We start from the raw sequence: 20687 nt of genomic DNA, 5'->3' as shown, positions 1-20687 counted from the left end.
GTGCAAATGAAGGCGTACAGGTGAGTCAGAGAGTGTAGGGCCCAGTCACAGACTTGTCAATCATGATTTTGCATGTCAATTTATATAGCCTAGTCAGTGTCCATGGGAGCGTGCAATTATCTCGGATGATGTAGTCCAGCTTAGCTATTCCATTTTTTTGATGAGCTGAAATAGCCATTTTTGCTAGCTAGTCACCTCTGCATACCGGGAAGATCCCACATGACCTGCCATTTTGGAGAAGGTCTCAATCCTCTAGCCATCACAATATGGCCATTGTCATAGTCGCTCATCTTTATTCTTGCTCATTTATCCTGCTTCCAATACATCATGTACCTGTACAGTATGAGCTCAGTTTCAGTTTATTATACATTCGTAAAAGTGTGTTATTGCTTATTGTCTAAAATGTAAAACCTGGTCAGAATGATTTCCTTATTCGTAGAATCAGGAGTCACTGGTACCTCTGGTGCGGTTAGGCTATCATAATCACCTTTTGACTCTTTTTTTATAATCAGTTTACTTATTAAACCTTTATTAAAACCGGTGATTAGATTGCAGTCCTTGTCTCTTCAGTTTTTGAGCACAATTACATTCTCCTTCATCTCCTGACAATAAGGGAACGAGATCCTGACCCATCTTCTAGGAACCTTCTGGTGGTGCCGTTGTTTTCAGTGTAGAAAAAGAACAGAAATGACGATGCCGCTTCTACATATTCTGACCGTGCTGTGTGTAGTGGCCATTTTAAGGGGGAAGCTTAACCCTCTGACGCGAGAAACGTGAAAACGTGCTGTTTAAACACTAATGACACATTCAAGTATTTCCATCCAGTACAAGGTCACTGCTTGCAGCAGGGAAACAGCCTGGATCCTTCCTCTGTGACCGAAAACATGGGGGGAACATTCCAACTCTGCACACACAGAGCCGGGGGGAGAATTATAAATGAAGTACCCGAGGGCTCAGTATATAGCGACAGGGCTAATGGTCTTTCCACGGAGCCACCATGCAGCTCAGCCAAGCAGATGTCAAAAATAATACAATCCCATTCCAAGTTTTCAAAATATTCTTAGGATATACAGCATATTGTATATTGATTGTATTCTTTCATTTTAATTTAAAACTCACAGGATATTGAGTTGGTTAGTGATAGATAATCAGGACACCAGTTTCAGGTTTTATTGTAAAAAAAACAAAACATCTTTTTTATTGTAAAACTGCAAAATGTTGTACCACAAACATTACATGACACACACAGCGTTTTTTTTATATAACTCAACGCATGCAAGGTGATCTCTATGCTAACATGCTCTTTAGCTTTCCATCACACTGGTGAGCTAACCGACCAGACCGCAGCTAGCAGTGTCCCCATTATTCCAAAATGCCATTATGCCTTGTGCAACATAAGCTGTAAAATAAATATTTAGTCAATGATCTTGACATTTTAAATATTGTTTTAAAGGAATTCTATCAGAACGCGACACATCGACAGTCAGAGTTTTCGCTTCCCACTTTTCAGACTACTAGGTTCTATTTCCCTTGTTGTTCTGCATTTTCATGTTCACTCGAAACAAGTTATCTAATGTAAACAGCCACCACTGTGAATGATGTGGTCAGTGTGTGAATTTAAATTCTAAACTGGAACGGACCCAGCAAAAGCTTCAAATGAGCAGAAGATAAAGATTCGTTGATGGCTTTTGCGTTTATTTTACTTTTTTTTTGTTAAGTATTATACTCTACTTGAAAAATTCAGCTAGTATGACTGTCTTATTTTGCATTATCGACGTGTAATAATATGGACATGAATCATAGGACATGGTGAAAAATGATGTAATAAAGGATAACATCATACATAGTGAAAGTGATGTTTCTGAACATCCAGAAACTATAGGACAATACATATAACTGCGATAATAAATTTTAGCTGCAGTAAGCAACATATTTTTCTGGCTGTATTTTTCAAGCATTTTTTTAACTCTACGCAATAATTCAATGTCATAAATTGCTCCGATCCACATAGACTGTTGTTGCTTAGGACCTGGAGGAGTGGAACGTGGCGTGTATTATACCTTATGGGTCTCCATGAGAATAGATGACACACCAACTGGACATTGGCGTACTGATTTAAACAGCCAAACAACAAACATCACTGCATCAAGACTGTTATAACAACAATGTGATCTGAGAAGGTAGCATCGTGTTTTAGTTGGGAATGAATTAAATGGATGTTTTCTATGGCCATTAAGGTCGGGGGTGTTCCAAATGTACTGAGCTACTTTACCAGAGCGCAGAACTACTCAGCCTGCATATTAAAAAATTGTATTATATATATTTAAAAAAATGTTTGTTGCCCTACGAAGACAAACACCGCAAAGCAACATTCCCCAGTACAGCTATAAAAATGGTGTTTTGTGTATATCCCATGATATTCCCATCTTTGAGCTGCACAGTAAACCACATGAAAGACGACTGTGCCTAGAAAGGACGGGGGAAAAAAACAGATTTCTGCAATTTAGCACAGGTAAAAAGTCATAAAACGGATATACTATGTTCTGATAGCTATAGCTGTTTTCCAACCAGGGGCAAATGTGACTTCCAGTTCAATTTATCACATTCAAATACACCCACCAGGGTCCAATATGTCTATATAAATGCTATCTGTCACAGAGTACAAGTCTTTAGACCTTAAGCGTACATCACAACTTAATCTTATCTGTGTACTGATGCCCCCAAAAAAGCAAACAGCAGCTTTAAGGCAGAAAATAAAACCTTGACAGAAAAGAAAGACTCATTTGTTATCTGCTAGTTAATTCACACACCTTGCAATGACCAATGGGCTGCAGTCAGACGGCTGAGAAGTTAAAATGAGAAATTCTCCCTCCCCCCCAGGGTCTTTAGCTACTTGTGCTCTGTGTAGAAGCTACTCTAGCATTGCCCATCTTTGTTTAATATTCATTGTTTCTTTCAGTTTGTGAATCCCGCCCAAAGACAGCCGAGGCCCATTGTCCTGCTGTCCCCTGAAAGAGGGGCTGAGCCCAGTCTTCTCACCTCTCACAGGTCTTCACACCCCCGATGCACAAAGGTGAATCCAGAACAATTTGTTAACAGTGTTTCCCAGCATGCTGAAGCATGTTTTATAAAACAAGATGAGGTGCCTTGGCTTTCTCCTAACATTCCCCATTGTTATCCAAAGACAGACAGACGCACTCACACACAGATTTGGAAGAACAGGGTCTCTATGTGACACCTGCACAAAACAAAGAAATAAATAGCTATATGTACAATGGTCAACCCAGGTTATAAATACACAACATAGAGGAAAAAAAGTGTTCAACAGAAGCTTAGATATGTTAGGGATATGTTCAACAAAAGCTTAGCCCTTCTTATACATAACATTAAATTACACAAACTCATATGTATTGAATCGTATAACAGATCTCACACATAAATGTCTTCCACGCTGCAGACCAACAGGACAACGGATCCCTGGGGTCAACCAGTACAGGAATGTCCCTCAAGGACGCCAAGCCATCCCCAATGGAGCTGAAAAACCAATCCAGCCAAGTGTCTACGTTTGGTTTCAACAATGGTTGGGACCAAATCAGTCCCGCACCCCCCCTCCCCCCCAAATACAAACTCCCACATTGCTAGGACATGTCCCTACCATCCATATCCAAATTTATGCCCTTGAACCCAGCTCTGTACGAGCAACATGCTCACCCAACACGTGTAAATATATTTTTTTCTGCAGAAAAAAAGTGTTTTTCAATTAATTATGACAATAAATAACTGGTAATAAAATGCAAGCTTTAAACTGGGTGCCAAAAAGGGGTGAACAGGCAAATCGACGAGACCTAGAACTTCACACAGGTTCATTAAGAGTGCAGAGTCGCTTCCCCATCTCAGCTTATTGTACAAAAAATAGATCACTTTGCAGCAAGCCACCCACTTGAATATGACAGACATACTATGTGTTACAGAGCACTTAGAAATCTGACTACAGAATGCTTGCCATCAAGCCTGTGAACATAGCAGACTCAAGACGGGCACAGAGTGTGAGTGTAGCACTGGTTAAAGACTAAAAGACTGTACTGCAGACGTTGCATCAGTTTCATATTGAGACGTAGACTTCTGAAAGGGACGAGTGCTACATACAACGGACCCTGGACTAACCCCCGACTCTGAGCCCACCTGACGTGGGATGACTTTGCCAACCATAGCAATTCAGTTGATGTTACACAGTCCTCTTAGACAGATAGACAGGTAGATGAAACGTGGGAGGTTCCCCTCTTATCCAGACCCAGAAAAGTTTTTCCAACAACGCTGCATCCCCCAAAGTAAAAAAAAAAACAAAAAAAAAAACACAATGTCTCAAATAGAAGACCTATTTTCTCCTGAGTTATCTAAAAAAGTAACGTTTAAAATCATCCCCAAGTGCAAACTTTCAGTTAAGAACACGCAAGTGCTTAACCGGACCTACCATTAAAATTCAAAACACAGGTAACGATAAAGCAATACCCACAGATATTTGTAGTCATCATTACCCTTTTGTGGAGAAAAAAGAATGCTTAAAAAAACCAAACTTCAAAATTGTGTCGTTTTCTCATTCAGAAATGGAAAAGATTTTTTTTAAAAATGGGGATGAGTAAAAAAATAATTTAAGTTGCACGCTGCTGTCATCCGCCTTTCTCAGTCTTTCAGTTCCTCTCAGTTTTTTTGTTTTTAAATGATGCTAGACAGTGATGCAACCACTGGTCCAGAGAAGCTTTTTCATGGTTTGTTTCACCCGCTGACAGAAAAGCCATGTGTCCATGAACATAGAGGCACCCCGATCAGAGGAAGAGATGTAGGGATGGAGGAAGCATTCTCAGTGGCGGTTCCCAGGAGAGGAGTGCCTGTGGTTCACTGAAGAGCAGCAAGATAAAGCAAGAAGGAACGCAGCCAAATGCGTTTGTCTCATCCATCCAAAACGGACTCAAGGAAACATCTAGCTGTCTGGTTGTTCTGTTGCCTACAACAGAAAGATGCTGTTTGTTCGATTCCCCTCTTCCTTGTCTGAGGAAGATGTTCTTTTCTCTCCCTCCCTCTCTCTCTCTCTCTCTCTCTCTCTCGTCGTACAAGGCTGGCCGTCACGCGCCGTCTTCACCGGCACCGATGTCGTCGTGTATTTCCAGTAGCAGAAACGCTGCTATAAGGCCCGTTGCTTGTGTGCTAGATTAAGGTTATGGGTTCAAGCACAGGGAGTGCAGACTTGGTTTCATGCTTCACAGCTGCACTCGCCATAGAAATTTTCTAGACTGCTTAATTTTCTTGCCCATAAAATTGGGTGGGTATTGGTGATCTCTCTCTAAAGGCAGATTTCTCCAACAATATGATGTCAATGGGCTTGTGTAGTTGAGGGGCCCCTACACACTCACATACGCCACACAGTCATTTTGTTTCTTGCCAAGGGGGCCATGCATAGAGCAGCTCACGAAAATGTGTCCAAAACAGAATTACACAAAGGTTCACGAGTCTCAAAACCACCCCCCTTTTTCTTCCTTCTTTTTGAGGGCTGCTGGGAGATGGAGTTCCTCACGGAAGGAGTGTGCGAGTCTTGTCGATCCTCCGTGGCCAAAAACAAATTCTCCCTGCGTGTGTGTCGGGCTCTCACCCACCTCCACCATCGCCCCCCTGGATCAGTGGGGGGCCTGAAGCGATGAAAATGAGGTCCCAGGCCCACAGACATAAGGGAGATTAAACATTAGGTGGGAAGAATGTACAGCACCCCTCACTGGCCAGAGTATGAGCGGTAGTGGTCGGGACCGTGCCGGCTGTGGCTGATGGGGACTGTGTTTTGGCGTTCAGGGGGCAGACGCCCGGGAAGCAGGTCTGTTTCTGGCTCCGTCTGTGAGCTACTGAACACATCACCTAAAACACAGAAGAAGGGGACAGGTCATCAATGGGTGTAAATATTGTTTACTGTTTAATGTTGTTTAATGTTTTTTGTCACACTGGTCATATAGTGCTCCTTAACAATGGCTAAGGAGCGTTGGGATTAGGCAGGCTTTAAAACCTACTCTTGGTGTCCACACATGGCTATGGTCTAGTTCATGGATACTCAGTAGGCGGACATACAGTTTAATCTGGATCAAACACAGCATCGGGAACAAAGGTTTTCTCCACAGCCTAATGCAAACTCTTTATATCGTAGTTCCCCAATAGGTGGAGGCCCATGAGAGTGAAATGGTTGCCCCACACAACCGATCAGTTTGCAAATTTTAGGGCAAGTGGACCTTGGCTTTGAGTTTCCAAGGTAATTTAGCCCACTTGGCGGAATGAGATGCCGAAACACATCTGGTCATCAAACATCCTCGCTCTCCACCTTCAAGAACACCTCAAGATCCATCTGTTCCATGAACTCCTCTACTAGTTTGATGCCTCTTCACATTTTCTCATGTTCATATGTTGCACTTCTGGTCCTTGATTAATTAATCTTATTGGGTTCTTGCTTTGTTAGAAACTATTGTGTAGCTGCTGTGTAGTTTCCGCTGCAATACTGCTTACTCCTGTACCTGAACATTCACTGGAAACTCCCTCACAGCATTTTTGTACGTGCTACTTGCCTCACTTTGAACAAAAGCATCTGCTAAATATGTAACATGTAAATGTACTTTAACCCACTTGTTTAGTGATGGTTTCCATCTGGATAAAATGTGCATTGACTGACAGGATACATAAATCCCACTTACTGCAGGACTCATAACGAGTTCAGTCTAAGTGATGGGGCCACATTGGCCAGACACGCTGAAAGCACACAGTGCAGAGGCAGGCTGTGTCACACACGGCATTTTCCCAGCATACCGTTGGTGGAACTGCCAGTTATGTGGTGCCAGAAGGCGCTGCGAGGCAGGATGGCGGTGGGCGTGCATGGGTAGGACCCCGCCTCTGAACTCTTCGACAGCAACTGCTCGGAAAAACAGAGACAGGCAGAGGGAGACAGAGGGAAACAGGGAGACACAGGGAGACAGAGAGAGACAAAGGCAGACAGATGGAGACAGATGCAGATATAGGGGGACAGGGAGACAGAGGGAGACGGAGACAGAGGCACACAGAAGCAGACAGAGGCACACAGATGCATACAGAGGCAGACAGAGGCACACAGAAGTAGACAGAGGCACACAGATGCGTACAGAAGCAGACAGAGGCAGACAGAGGCACACAGAAGTAGACAGAGGCAGACAAAGGCAGACAGAGGCAGACAAAGGCAGACAGATGCATACAGAGGCAGACAGAGGCAGACAAAGGAAGACAAAGGGATATATTATAAACCATTGCTCAATGAGAGAGGTCATTATTCCTGCTTCTCAATCTCCTCGTCTGCTTTAAGGGCCAACTGAGCACAATATTCAAACGTTTAAAATGCACCTAAAACGTCAGTCTGTACAAGAGCTGTCACGATTACTCGGTTATAAAAAAGCATAGATGAAGAATTTCCTTACTGCATGTTCTGAGTAGGGCTGAATGATATTTGTTGTTAAGAGTTGAAAATTAACTATCGAAATATAACTTATCTACCAACAAAGTCAAAAAAGTTGGTGATATTGCTGTTAGTTGTGCCAATAGACACAATGAAGTGCCGACAATCACTTGCTTTTCCTCAATATCGTCTCAATGAAATACGAAATCTTTCCATACAAGGGAAGACAAAGGTCTTTTCATGAGCAGTTACAGTTCGCTTTTCTTCTCTTCGCTCATTTTGTTTAACTTCTCACGTACGTGCTGCACGGTCTATGACTGAGGCAAGCAGCAAGGGCGATAATGATTATGATTGTCTCAGAGAGCGCATGCAGAGCTCATGCAAAAGTGGTAAACTTCAGACAGATGTTTGTTTTTTCCATATATACTAGATAATTTGCAAAAGGAACCATTGTTAGAATTGCAAAGCTTGCTAAATTATATTATATTATAAACCATTACTCAATGAATCATCAAATGAATCAGTAGATGACTCAATTGTTGATATAATCAATAGTAACAGCATTAGTCTGTGCGTTTCATTTTGTCTGTGTTTCTCACCCGGCTGTTCTTCTCCATCTCCATCAGGACCCTCTTGTGCTGCTCAGCGATGGCCAACGTGGCAGAGTGGACCCTCTGGTAGATCTGCTCTCCTTCTCGTGTCTGGAAGGTGTAGAGGCCCTCACCACTGTCGCACATCCTGAAGCACGTGTGGGCGCACGCGCGCGCGCACACACACACACACACACACACACACACACACACACACACACACACACACAGGATCAGGTAAGCATCACTCATAAACACTGCTATACAAACAGAAAAAACAGATGGTATGGTAGTAATGTATAGTCCCTGCAACCCTGATCAGGACAAGCATGCCAAGGAGAATGATGGATGGATGGATGAATATAGTGTAGTACTATACTGGATTTCATATTCATTCATATTAATTAACTGCATAGACCATATAATTCCTCAGTAATATCAACATTAGAAAGTAACTACAACAGTGTAAATGTAAATGAGCTCCGTAAGCCAACTATGAATATGCAGCTACAGAACAGGTACCAGATGGAAAAAGCAACGGGACTATGGGAAAAGTAACACCCTACCTCTACCACAAGGGGGCAGTGCATTGTCACCTTTTAATAACGCTTAGGCAAGAGGCACCCCCCGCCCCCCAGCACATCTACCAGTGCATAGGGGATACAGTTTATTTCATCAATGAGAACTATGCCCCAGGAGGGCAGGCCTTTCCTTATAATCTGTTCGATCAATATCCTCACAGTTTTGGGACAGGCCTGTTCTGAGTGTTGCATTCAGGCCGCCTTATTAAACAGCCCAGATTGATGCAGGGAAGCTCAATTTGCTGGATCACACTCCAGATAGCTGTGCCAGGCCTGTTCACGAAACTGCCACGATGCAGAGGCCTCAACTGTTACTCTGTTTACCCAGAGTCTTTGTTCCCCTGCCAGTCCTCGTCAGCCTCAATCTGTCCTCCTTGTATCCTGCCTGAATTTTCTTCTTCTGCCGCATTCCATCCCCCACTGGTTCCTTGTCTTAATTAAGCCGATTGTGAGGAGCTGGGTTGTTATCTCGTGTCTCAGCATCCCATTTATGTGCATGATTTGTTCTATCTGTCAGTGGTTTGTCCGTCCAAACCTTCCAGCCTCGAAGGTGAAGCGTGTGGCATCGCGGCCGTAACGTCGCAAGGAGCAGAGGGGCCATGTGACCAGCTTGGTGCGGGGGTTGTGGATGTCCCACAGGTAGATGTTCTCGTGGGTGATCTGCATCATGCACTCCCCGTAGATGTCCAGATTGGGACAGGGCAACAGGAACACATTGAAGCGTTCTGCCGAGGAACATTAGTGCAGGTTTCCATCACATACAGTAGGTTCAGATGTCAAGCACAAACAACGATCCCACAGAGATTTGGGATCCCAGCTACAGATACTCACCAGTGTGCTCACACTGAACTCCTGCGGCCAGGAGGTCTGGCTCGCCAAGGCTGATGTCATTGAGGCGGGTCCCAAGGCACTCAATGGACAGGGTCTTGAACCACTCCTCAGCTTCCAACTCTGAAAGTGGAAGAAAACACAAGTGAGGCTCTCATTGATCGACCAGAACAAAAACAAGCATAACAGTAAATAAATGTAACATGCAGCTCCAGTTGGATTAGAGAGATTGGTAACATTTTACTTAAAGCACTCATGTATAATGCATTATAGATACCTTCATAATGCATTACAAATATAATAAGGTATGATAAACACTATTCATAAATACCTTTATAATGCAGTTCAAAGAATCATTAATTCTTATACTGGCCATTATAATGCATTATGAAGGTATTTATATTTATTTATAATGCATTATGATGACTGCTTTAAGTAAAGTGTTACCAAAAGTTTTAATAAGGATGCACTGTCTTGATGTTTGATTGCAGAAGGTTAACAGACCCTCAGGGAACTGGTCCGATATCCAGCCCCTAACTGATGACAGGATACCTGAGTCGCAGGTGAACGTGCGTGAGGTGTCGTCTGGGAAGACGATGGCCACGGCCTGGCGCTTTGTTTCCCGAGGAAGCCGCGTTACGTTCTTCACGTTGCTGATCTCCGTCACCTACGGGGGGGCACAAACGACGGGTTAAGGGAGCACCTGGGCTGCAGTTGTCAGCATGGGTGGGTCCCTGGCAAGGACACGACGGGCATCTTCTGAGACAGCACCGACTTGGAAAACCACTGTGTCCCCCCCCCCAGCAAGCTTTACTGGTGGCACCTCCCTGGTGCACACTGGCCAATACAAAGTGAGATCAGGTGGTGAAGTGCTTCGACGGCAAAGAGGATGGTGTGAAGTAGGTGTGAAGGACCGAAATATAACAATCTGAAGTATGGAGGAGTCTTCTTCAAAAAGGCGGGGGACTGGAAGCGTTTCAAAAAGGAGAACGGGGGGGGGGTTCTCAGTAACTAATTATGGGCTGAAAAATGAATGATTGTGATAATTGACGAATTCCTTATGAAGAAGCCCCTGTTGCAGTGAAATGCTTCATATTGAGAGCAAGAACGTGGGAGACGGAGAAACTGCAAGACTCAACAAAGGCAGCGTGACTGGGGGGCTTCTGCGCCGACGCATCGTTTGATGTTGACTCTAACTGCAGATCTAACACGTCCTCACATCTGCTTCTTCTCCTCTGAATTCCCTGTGACAGGTGCGGCGATGAGCGGCCGGAGACACACACAGGCCCTCCAACCTCACCTTCGTTCTGCAGACCCACCTCACGACCTGCTAAGCCCCATTTCCAGGCGAATCACTAAAAACACGCACCCCCTACTGCAACGATACACACAGTTCACATTCTCCAGCTGCAAACTGTATTCCCTTGTCAGTCACTGTATAATCAGAGTACTGGATTGTCAGAATGGGAATAACTGGCTAGCCATTATATTATTAACATGAGGGCGGATGCAAATGTACTTTGAAAATGTTGGCTAACAAAATATGTAATTATAATGAATTTCCAGAGTCTTCTATCCATCTGCTCTACATACATAACCAAGAAATTCAGCTTTGCCTATTCATTTATTCCAAATCTTGATTTTTTAATTTAGTTTTTAGTTTAACATTATTTTTAGTTTTAATTTGAAATGCAGTGTAGTTTTAGTTAGTGTCCCATGTGGTTTTATTAGTTATTATTTTAATGAGATATTTTTATTATGGGGCAGCACAGTGGTACAGTGGTTAGCACTGTAGCCTCACACCACTGGGACCGGGACTGAAGTCTGTGCCAGGGCCCCATGCGTGTGGAGTTTGCATGTTCTCCCCGTGTCGTCGTGGGGTTTCCTCCGGTTTCCCCCTACAGTGCAAAAACATGCTGAGGCTGACTGTAGCTACCAAACTGCCCGTATGTGTGCATGAGTGGGCTGTGAGTTTGCCCTGCCACGGGTTGGTGCCCCATCCCAGGTTGTTCCCTGCTTGGTGTCTGTAGCCTCTAGGATAGGTACCAGCCCCCCCCCCCCCCCCCCAACCCTGAATAGGCCAAGCGGGTTACAGAATATGGGTGAATTTCTATTGAGCTTTTACATATTTTACTTGTTGGAATTTTATTTCTACAGATAGGTTGAAAGTTGTATAGGTGTTTTATGTGTCTGAAAATCCTATATGAATATGCAGCGCACACTATGTGCTAATGTCCTCAAACCAGGCAAAACCTGTTCCAGGTCTTATTTACGGTAAAAAAAGGTAAACAAAACATTTCTTTTGCTAAAGAAAGTGTTTTTTTCTAATTCAATTCGTTTCAGAAGCAATATTTATAGTTTTTGTTTAGCTGTAGTTTTAAAATATTTATTTTGTAAATTGTTTTATTTCAGTTTACAAACATGTTTTCGTATAGTTTTAACATCGGTTCTCGTTAATGGTAATGACCCTGGCTGGATTACAGCTAAACATCAATCTGGATGTTCATGTTCGAGCGGAACCACAGCGTACCTTAGGGCAGGCCCGGATGTAGGCCGACTTCTCGTCGGGGTATTTCTCCAGGCGCCGGGGGCCTTTACTCGAGGACTTCTTAAACACCAGCCAGCAGCGGCGATAGATCTGGTGACGGGAGACACACCAGGCATATCTTTAGACGGTTTATCCCTCTGCCAGCATCGCATTAAAAAACATGCAGTAAATGCGAAACCAGTGATTATCCATCGTAAGTGTACTCACACAATCAGCCTTTGTGATTAAACGAATACACAAACATTTGTACCCATTTAACATGTTACAGCTGAGAGATTTAACGATTCAATGATGAGATACTCTTGGGGTCTTTAGCAGCATAATTCCTCAGTTCGCCTCTTTTATTGATTATTAACACACAAATCTAGATCCATCCACTCTCAGGGGATTCCGTTTCCAGCTTGTTACTACATTCAATGATTAAATCATGCAGGCATACAAGAAAATGTTTTATAGGTACCAGAAAGGCATTGAGTTCGTTTGGGACTGTCAGTCTGCATGGACTCTTTCTTGCACATCATTCATTCTCACGTGGCATTTGCACATTTATCTCATGGAGCTGAAAAGCTGTGCTGCGTGCCGTACTTCTCATGGTACGACACTCACTGCAGTACAGGCTCCTGCTGCCAGATCAGGGACATGGCAAAAGGTGTAACCAAAGCAAGCAGAAAGGTGACACTGAACTGAGGAACGACTGGAGAGATTTCACAGAACAGCGCAGGCATTTTTGGGGCTAAAAATACAGTGAAAGGGAAGCTCTGGCACTGCAGGGAATAAGTGGCAAACATGATATTTCAAGCAATAAAAGAGACAACAAAATTACAAATAATATATTACATAAGCAATAAATGAAAATTACTGGTACCAGTGAAGGCAGTCATCATAATACTTTATAGGTACCTTCCTAATGCATTATAATGGTCAATATAAGCCATTATAATGCATTATAAAGGTAATTACAGTGCATTATAGATAAGAGCTTCATAGAGCATTCACAATGGATAATAAACATGGCTATAATGTGTTATGCCTTTTTATAGATATTTATAGCCATGTTTATAATGCTTTATGAATAGGTGATTTAAGTACAGTGTTACTAAAATATAAAAAAAATAAATGTGGCTGGTCCATTGGTTTGTCTGAAAAACTGTGCTTCCTAATACCCAAAAGTCTTAGTACACATAGGGATTAAAAATGTGTCCTTAACCAAGTAAAGCTGCTCTCCAAACAAACTCAAACACAAAAAAAATCCCAATTTTACTGTTACAAATACACCAGGTTCCAAGGCATCAGAGTGAAACTGTTTAAAATCTGTATCTATACTACAGTGTACATGATGAATATACATAATAATAATAATAAGGAAATTTAAAGTAAAAGCACTTTACACCACAAATGGTTCTTAATTTATCAGAGAAAGACTAAACATAGAGACATCGTGACACCGCCTGCTTTTAATGATATCATGACTTATTATTATTATTAGGTGCAACTTTACCAAACATTAAGGTAATTTTCCAGTGCACTGGGTCTTCTCATAATAGGCCTAAAATTAGATTCAAGGGAAGGTTTAGAGAATGCACTTGCATGTTCTTTTTGCACCCCATGGCATTCATAAAAGTCTATTTCAGCACCAAAGTTTAAAGGCATCAAAAATCACCCTGCCCTGCTACTTCTCAACCATAAAGTGTGACAGGAAATACCACCTTCCGAACTAATCTGATCTTTGTTCTCGTGAGGTACAGATATCAGAATGAGACATATGCACGCATTTCAGAAAGTGCAGCCTCACGAGAGGATCGACCAACAATAGAGGGTAAATTTCACCATGAAATCCATAACATCTGAATAAAAGAATGATCATAATTCAACTCTTTGCTCTGCATACACAGGGGTGAGAAGGACCGGCCCAGTACTGCGCTGCTACCCTCCACAGCTAGAGAGAAACTGAACCACAGAAAAGGAACTAATTTATAATTTACAGGGTTCTCATTAATTCATTTCACTTATTATTGCTGAATATCATTTTTGGCCCAATGGTTCGGTTGACCTTCAAATTGACAGTTCACTGGTTGAGGGCTACAATTCTCTGTCATCTAAATTGGGTTTTGCAAGCAAGAGAGAGGTGCAGAGGTGAGTGAGGCAGAGAAAGCAGCAGAGAGAACCATTTGCCCTGACACCTGAATATTGCATACAGGACAATTTTACCGTGCATAAGTTATTGGAGAAAAAATGCGTACACACAAGCTGTCTAGCAGGAGTAATGAGAAATCCATCCCGAGGACACCGGCAGACACCCCGTTGCTGTGGAGACACAATTGTTTTAGAGTTCTGTGGCCCTGCTGAACTTTTGGGCTATTTCTTGTTTAAGATGAAAGATCATTCTCTTCTATTTACATTTATCCTGGCCTGCACTAGCAGGGTTCTTGTTGCCCAGGAAACCTGGACAACCTCTACCTCCCGGTCAAGTGTCTGCAAGCAGTCTTTCTCCTGGAGCGGTTCACCCTTTAGTGTCTCGGTCCCCGTGGGGAGAGCTCAGACACACACCATGTGTAAAGCCAGGGGTTCCCATGCTCCTGAGGACCCTAAAAGCTGGAGGAATCAGAACACAGACAGAAGCACGACTGCCACAGTAACCAGACAGAGACAGAAGTAAACAAACCACCAGGAAAACGAAACAAAACAAAACAAACCAAAACAAATCTTAGCCAGTAATTTGTGAAACTGATGATATTTGAAACAGACCAGCTCAAAACACGGAGTTTTCAGCAGATCAGGATCAAATGATCAAATAACACTGGAAACATTTTGTTGACTAAAGAGATCCGCATTTAAAATCTCACAGGAAGAGCAGTAAAGCCCATCCTTAAATGACATTTACTGCATATGTAATTTGGATCCTGAGAGCTCACACACGGAGCGCAGCACTGGCCCCATGCAGAAGAAAACAACATATCTTGCCCTCATTTTACTAGACTGTTTATTGTGTGCCAGATGATTTAATGAAGAGCAGTAATACCCAGAGATAATGAATTAGTCTGAAGCGCTAATATAATTTCATCCTTTGAACCTCCTTATTATACTGAATGCAGTATCATTAATAGCTGTGATCAGGATGACAGGATGTCTCGCTCACCTGCACTTCATTTTATAGGATTACAATATATAAATGCTACATTTTTGTTTTGTTTGTGTGTGTGTGTGTGTGTGTGCGCGCGCGTGCTCATGTGTGTGTGTGTGTATGTCTGTGAGTCTGTGTGGGTTATGTACATATTACATTGATGGGATCAAATGTCCTCACAATGTGATAAAAACCTTTTATTTTGATGCTTTATAAAAACTCAGTTTGACTGCACATCAAAGTTCAGTTCAGGTCCCCAGAAAGATTTGTGAATACAATCAAAAAACTAAACATGTCAAAAGTCTCATCCATAAGTAACCAAACAAAATATAAGGTTAGGGCTGGTTAGGGGTTAAGGTCGCCATGTTGGGAGATTTTCCCATAGACATCAATGGAGAGTCCCCACGAAGCTATAATTACAAACCTTTGTGTGTGTGTGTGTGTTTTGTAGGATAAACAAGCTGTAGTCCGTGTCTGTTGCTGAATCCCTTCCCGTTCCCCCTCTTCTTCTTTCCTTGCAATCATACCTTTCTGCTGAGCCTGGTGTTTGTACAGAATAGTAAGTAAACCTGTAGTTTCCCCAGAGCTTGAGGAGACCAAGGAGAAGGAGCTGATCATCATGGCGGCAGCCACCTGGGGAAGGCTCTCATTAACGCTGGTAGCCCGTAATTTTCGATTTATAATTAAGACTCGTAAATACAGTCTTCTCACAACAGGGTGTATGGCAATAGAAAAGTAGAACCAACAAACATATTACTGAGAGTATATATCTGATTTTTAAGGGTCTCACATGTCTGGATTATGGCTTTTTTTTAAGGAGCCACACAATTTGAAGAATTTTCAAGGATCTGTGTCTTGTGACTCACACAGACGGTGCCACAAGAGGCATTAAGATAGGAACACACAGTTAAGTAGTATAAAACACAACTCCCACAATGCACTGCTGACCATCATTCATAATACCAGACTGGTTCATTATGGGCGACACAACAGGACTTCTTCTACGTCGCTGTGCATATAGTGCTGACTGTCTTTCGAAGCCCTAGAGTGACAAGCCAGTATCCTGTTTGTCTGCCTTAACCAACACTGTGTTCCCCTGCTTCTCTCCTCGCACCACCTGTTAGTCTGGCTAACAAGACAGAAGAACTGCATAGCATTATAATCATGCCTCGATATTCTTGGCCAGCGACGTCAGCTGGGAACACAATGTGAGAGCAGATACATCCCCACAAGCAGAGGATATCCTCTTTAATGCTTCACTTCTTTTCCATCTACATCTTTTCAATATATATGGTGTTTTCAGTTGTCTGTATATTAAGAGAAATACGTCCCATTATCTAAATTCCACTCCAGGTTACTCCACAACGGACACCGGAACAAAACACTCCATCGATCTAGGAAACACCGATTGACTGCACATCAAAGCCAGTCGTTTTGGTCCCATAAAATGAAACGCTGATAGATCGTCATCTCCAGGGAACGGAGAGACTGAAATAAAGTCCGGAAACACTGCAGGTGTCAACTTGGGCATGAAACCCACGAAAAACAGTCTCTCTCACTGTTTCTCACTCACAAACTGAAAGAACATGATAGAAAGTGGGGGGGGGGGGGGGGGTCTCTCCAGGAGAGAGCTTTCTGAGTGCCAGTCACACCCATCTGCCCAAGGCCCAAAAGTACACAAACGGGCTTCAGGGTGTACATACTGTACAGATCATCATTTCTTCAAACTGTTTCCAGAGACATCTTTTTTATCCAATTTATCAGAAATTCTATACCAGCAACGTAAAACCTTATGAACAAATATGGTTTTACATGCGAATAGCATGCAGGCTATACCAACAGCCCTGAAACACAGAGAGAAAAATAATGTTTTCTATAATAAACATTACTGAAATAATTCCAACTCTTACCAGCTAGTTAAGCTAACAATGGTAAAAGCTACATTCCTGACAATCAAATACAGGTTGGGCAGCCATCATTTAGAACTCCTGCAGCACAGGGCTTCCGTGCAAAGAGACCGGCAGAGCACAGGAAACAACGCTGAGCTGTTTTGTGCTGTGACTGGGAGAACCTTTGGAAAAGTTAATGATCCAGTTAAAAAAAAGGTCACCATTTCTAGTGCAAGAAGGACATAGTTCTCTTTAGCGGAACATTCATCACCATGGCTTCAGAAATATTCATGTGTGAACATTGCTTCAGGTTAAACAGTATGTTGAACACCGAAATAACTGATAATGAGCAGTGCTGCGTGTGTGGAGTGGGAGGTGGGGGGGCAGCATACGAGTTAGTTTTGCAAAGGCGATGCGGATTGTTCTGAGGCTCTGAGGTCGTCCCACGGAGCACTTTCCCTTTTTGCCATTTTTGGAGGGATGTGACTGAGTGCACAGAGGGGAGGTGGAGGCTGATAAAGTCAAACCAATTAGTCTCCTGCTGATTCAACACTCCTGCTGCAAAGGACTGAAGACCTTGGCATTTTGGACGTGGCCCTGTAAGTGCGCCGAAAAGGAGGCAAGACCGCGGCAAACAGCAACGCAAACGGCCCGGAAGGTTCCCACAATACTGCAGAGAGGCCTCCTTCTCTTGGTTTAGCTAAGTGTTTATTTCGCGGAAAAAACCGAATGTGTAGCAACAGCTGCATTAAACTGTATAACACTCTGAATAATCATAATTAAATACCCTCTGTTTAAGCTCCAGGGAAGTTTTAAAACAATGTTAAAACAGCTTTTTCGCTCTAAGGAGCAACAACGTCTCCTACTTCAGTCACAGAATCCTGCTGATGTGTGTCTTTAGCTCATCCAACCTAGACCCTGTTTCTCAGCAGTTTAACTGTGGATCTCTCTGCTCGCTATCAGTCTTCAAGTAACAACTGCTGGACAAAAGGTAAATACTGGAACTGCGAGCTCATCCATCAAGGCGAAAAAACCCATCAGAGTCTTCCTTTCATTTAATATACTATAATAACCATCGCTATTGCCTTTCAGTACTGGTCAAGGGCGTAGCAAAGAATTCTGGGCCACCAGACAAAATGTCACCTTGGGAGGCGCTGATGCAGGTATGCCCCACACCGTATGATCACCAGAAATGTAGCAGACGCGAGCCAGCATATAAACACTATTTCTCTGCATGAAACATAAAAACTGAGGTTTCCAATCAACATCCCGTAACAAGCCCAGCTCAGGCCAGTCTCCTCTCACTCCAGCCTTCACCGACACATGCCGTGCTGAGAGTCACATATCCGGAGTAAGACCCAGTACAGCAAATTCATCTTTATATTCAATAAATGACCCTGCAAATCAGAATTAATGTAGGGTGGTTATGCTTGCTGAGCCTGTTTTTGCTGGTTGGAAAAGCTGCACTAAGGAGCAGTAATGATGTCGAGAGGAGATGTGGCCTTTAAGGGCGGTGTCTCCAGAGCTGAATGCGGTTGGTTTAAGTCGTTGGGCAAAGCCTGACTAGCTATTCAAAATTACTAGATCATTTAACTGCATATCTACAGTGATTGATTGGGTATGCTTGGCCCCTCCCAGGAGATTAGGGCCAAACGGCACTTCATTGAATGAAGAGCCCACAAAGAAGGCCACTGTAGCATATATCGATGTGTGACTGTTTATGTTAAAAACAGAGGAGCGCACATCATTTCACACCTCCTTGTTTTGACATGCTCTGTAACATAAACACACCATTAAGAGCAGAAAAAAAAATCATTGCTACATATCCAATTCTACCGCCTTTGTTGCAGTAGACTGTCACTTTCAGACTGGAGGGAATTGACTAGCCCCCGCTCAGATACCTGGGGGGTTTTAACCAAACCTACTGTCATCCACCTTTCCCATTTGCTCTCTGGAGCCTGACTGATGGGTCAACCAACACCCACCAGCACCCCCTCCCCCCCAACCCACTCCCACTTGGTCATAAATATTTAACTTTTTACATGAATCTGCTCCCCTGGGAGCCTCCTGTCAAAAGAGCCGGATTTGAAGCAGATTTCACAGTCACTGCAGAATTAGGGCTGTAAGTAAAACCAAGGAGGTTAGAATGGAGGCAAAAGCCTGGTGTGAGAAGAGGCCAACAAGGTTCCAAAATCACCCCGGCGATGACGAGAATCACCCCGGCGATGACCAGAATCACCCCGGCGATGACCAGAATCACCCCGGCGATGACCACAATCACCCCGGCGATGACCAGAATCACCCCGGCGATGACCACACTACAGCCAAAGCACATCTGTCAGCTCTGCCAGCCACGATGACTAAGTTACTGTGAAAATACATGTGGGAACTCGACGACCATGTCCCTACACGTGTTCTGTAGATTAGTGGGCACTGTACAGCGGGTAGCCAGGCGTAGGTCGACAGAGTGAAGGGCGGGGGGGGGATGGGGGGGGAGAAAGAGAATGAGACAGAAGGTAGGGCGCAGAGAGGGAGCACTAGAAACACCAAGGAGGGTTGAAGGTCAGATTGTTTGCCAAAAACCCACCCCAGCTGCAGCGGCGATAATATGAGAAAGGGAGGAAATCAATTTTTCTACTTGCTTCCAATTCAATAACAGATTGATATGTCAACACCATATTTACAGCAAGCACGGCTATCTGGAGTCACGATGTTCACTGTCTGATCTTCACTGCTCTGCTTAAACTCTACAGCTGGCACCAAACTGAGAGGCACCCTCGGGGGGCACTGCTGATGACGGGCTCACGAAGGGCAGGTCGGCGTCTCGAAGCTACAGCAGCCATGATGCTTAGTGGAGACCCCAGCTCAACCTGCAGTAGCTTTCTAGTCTGAAGCTCTCAGCTCCCATCTGGAACAGTCTCCTTCACAGGACCACTTTCTGAAGCACCACTTCATTTTCAGTCTCGAGTCACACCATTCCTTCTCGCCTTTTGTTTCATTTCCTATGGTTAAATATTTCTCTGTCAGCAAACGTGGACAGGTGATTTAATGTGGAAGAGGAATGACTCTGAAAGCCTCTCTGGAGACTCAACACCCATTGTGTGAGGGACAAATGATGATGAAACGACCCTTCTCCAGGAGAAACAGCTCTATGAATTTCAAAGGGATTTTGAACGGCAGAAATGGAGAGACCTTAGAGTTACTCACAAATCAAGCCAATGTCCTCCATCTAATATTAAAGTGTCTTCACTGATGATTTCCATTGGCACAGGTGTTTCCTGGGATAAGAAGGACCCACAAAGCAGACTGAAGCCTCTGAGGATAAAAAAAAATCCTTCATGGTCTCCAAAAATGGAACTGCAAGAGTTATATTGACCTTATAGGTGGCACAGTGGGATTATGGGTAACACTACTGCCTCTCACCCCTAACTTCCACCCTGTGTGTGTGGGGGTTGCATGTTCTACCCTTGTTGCATGGGTGTCCTCCCACAAGATTAATTAGTACCTCTAAAATGTCAAAAGGGAAGTGGTTCTCAACTGGTGGGACACGACCCAAAAACGCCCTGTGGCAGACTGGCATGCCGTCTAAGGTCTACCCAGCCTTGTGCCTGGAATAGGCTCCACCCCCCCCCCCCTATGACCATGACCATGACCAGGATAAGATGGAAGGATGAATATTA

At 43.5% G+C, this 20687-nt stretch overlaps 1 protein-coding gene across 1 annotated transcript in view; it reads right to left on the bottom strand.

The window, feature by feature from the left end:
* Nucleotides 1–1156: 1156 nt before the first annotated feature.
* LOC125706472 (docking protein 4-like) overlaps nucleotides 1157–20687 on the bottom strand; it is a 51471-nt gene continuing 31940 nt past the window's right edge. The window contains exons 3-9 of the mRNA XM_048973189.1: nucleotides 11980–12087; nucleotides 10002–10116; nucleotides 9453–9572; nucleotides 9157–9346; nucleotides 8050–8188; nucleotides 6835–6937; nucleotides 1157–5901 (exon numbers count right to left, since the gene is read on the bottom strand). Of these exons, the coding sequence (XP_048829146.1) occupies nucleotides 5762–5901; nucleotides 6835–6937; nucleotides 8050–8188; nucleotides 9157–9346; nucleotides 9453–9572; nucleotides 10002–10116; nucleotides 11980–12087 (915 nt within the window). The 3' untranslated portion in view covers nucleotides 1157–5761. The remainder of the gene's footprint in view (nucleotides 5902–6834; nucleotides 6938–8049; nucleotides 8189–9156; nucleotides 9347–9452; nucleotides 9573–10001; nucleotides 10117–11979; nucleotides 12088–20687) is intronic.

Source organism: Brienomyrus brachyistius, chromosome 13, assembly GCF_023856365.1.
Source record: "Brienomyrus brachyistius isolate T26 chromosome 13, BBRACH_0.4, whole genome shotgun sequence".
Taxonomy (NCBI): Eukaryota; Metazoa; Chordata; class Actinopteri; order Osteoglossiformes; family Mormyridae; genus Brienomyrus; species Brienomyrus brachyistius.
This window is presented reverse-complemented; position numbering and strand designations above follow the sequence as displayed.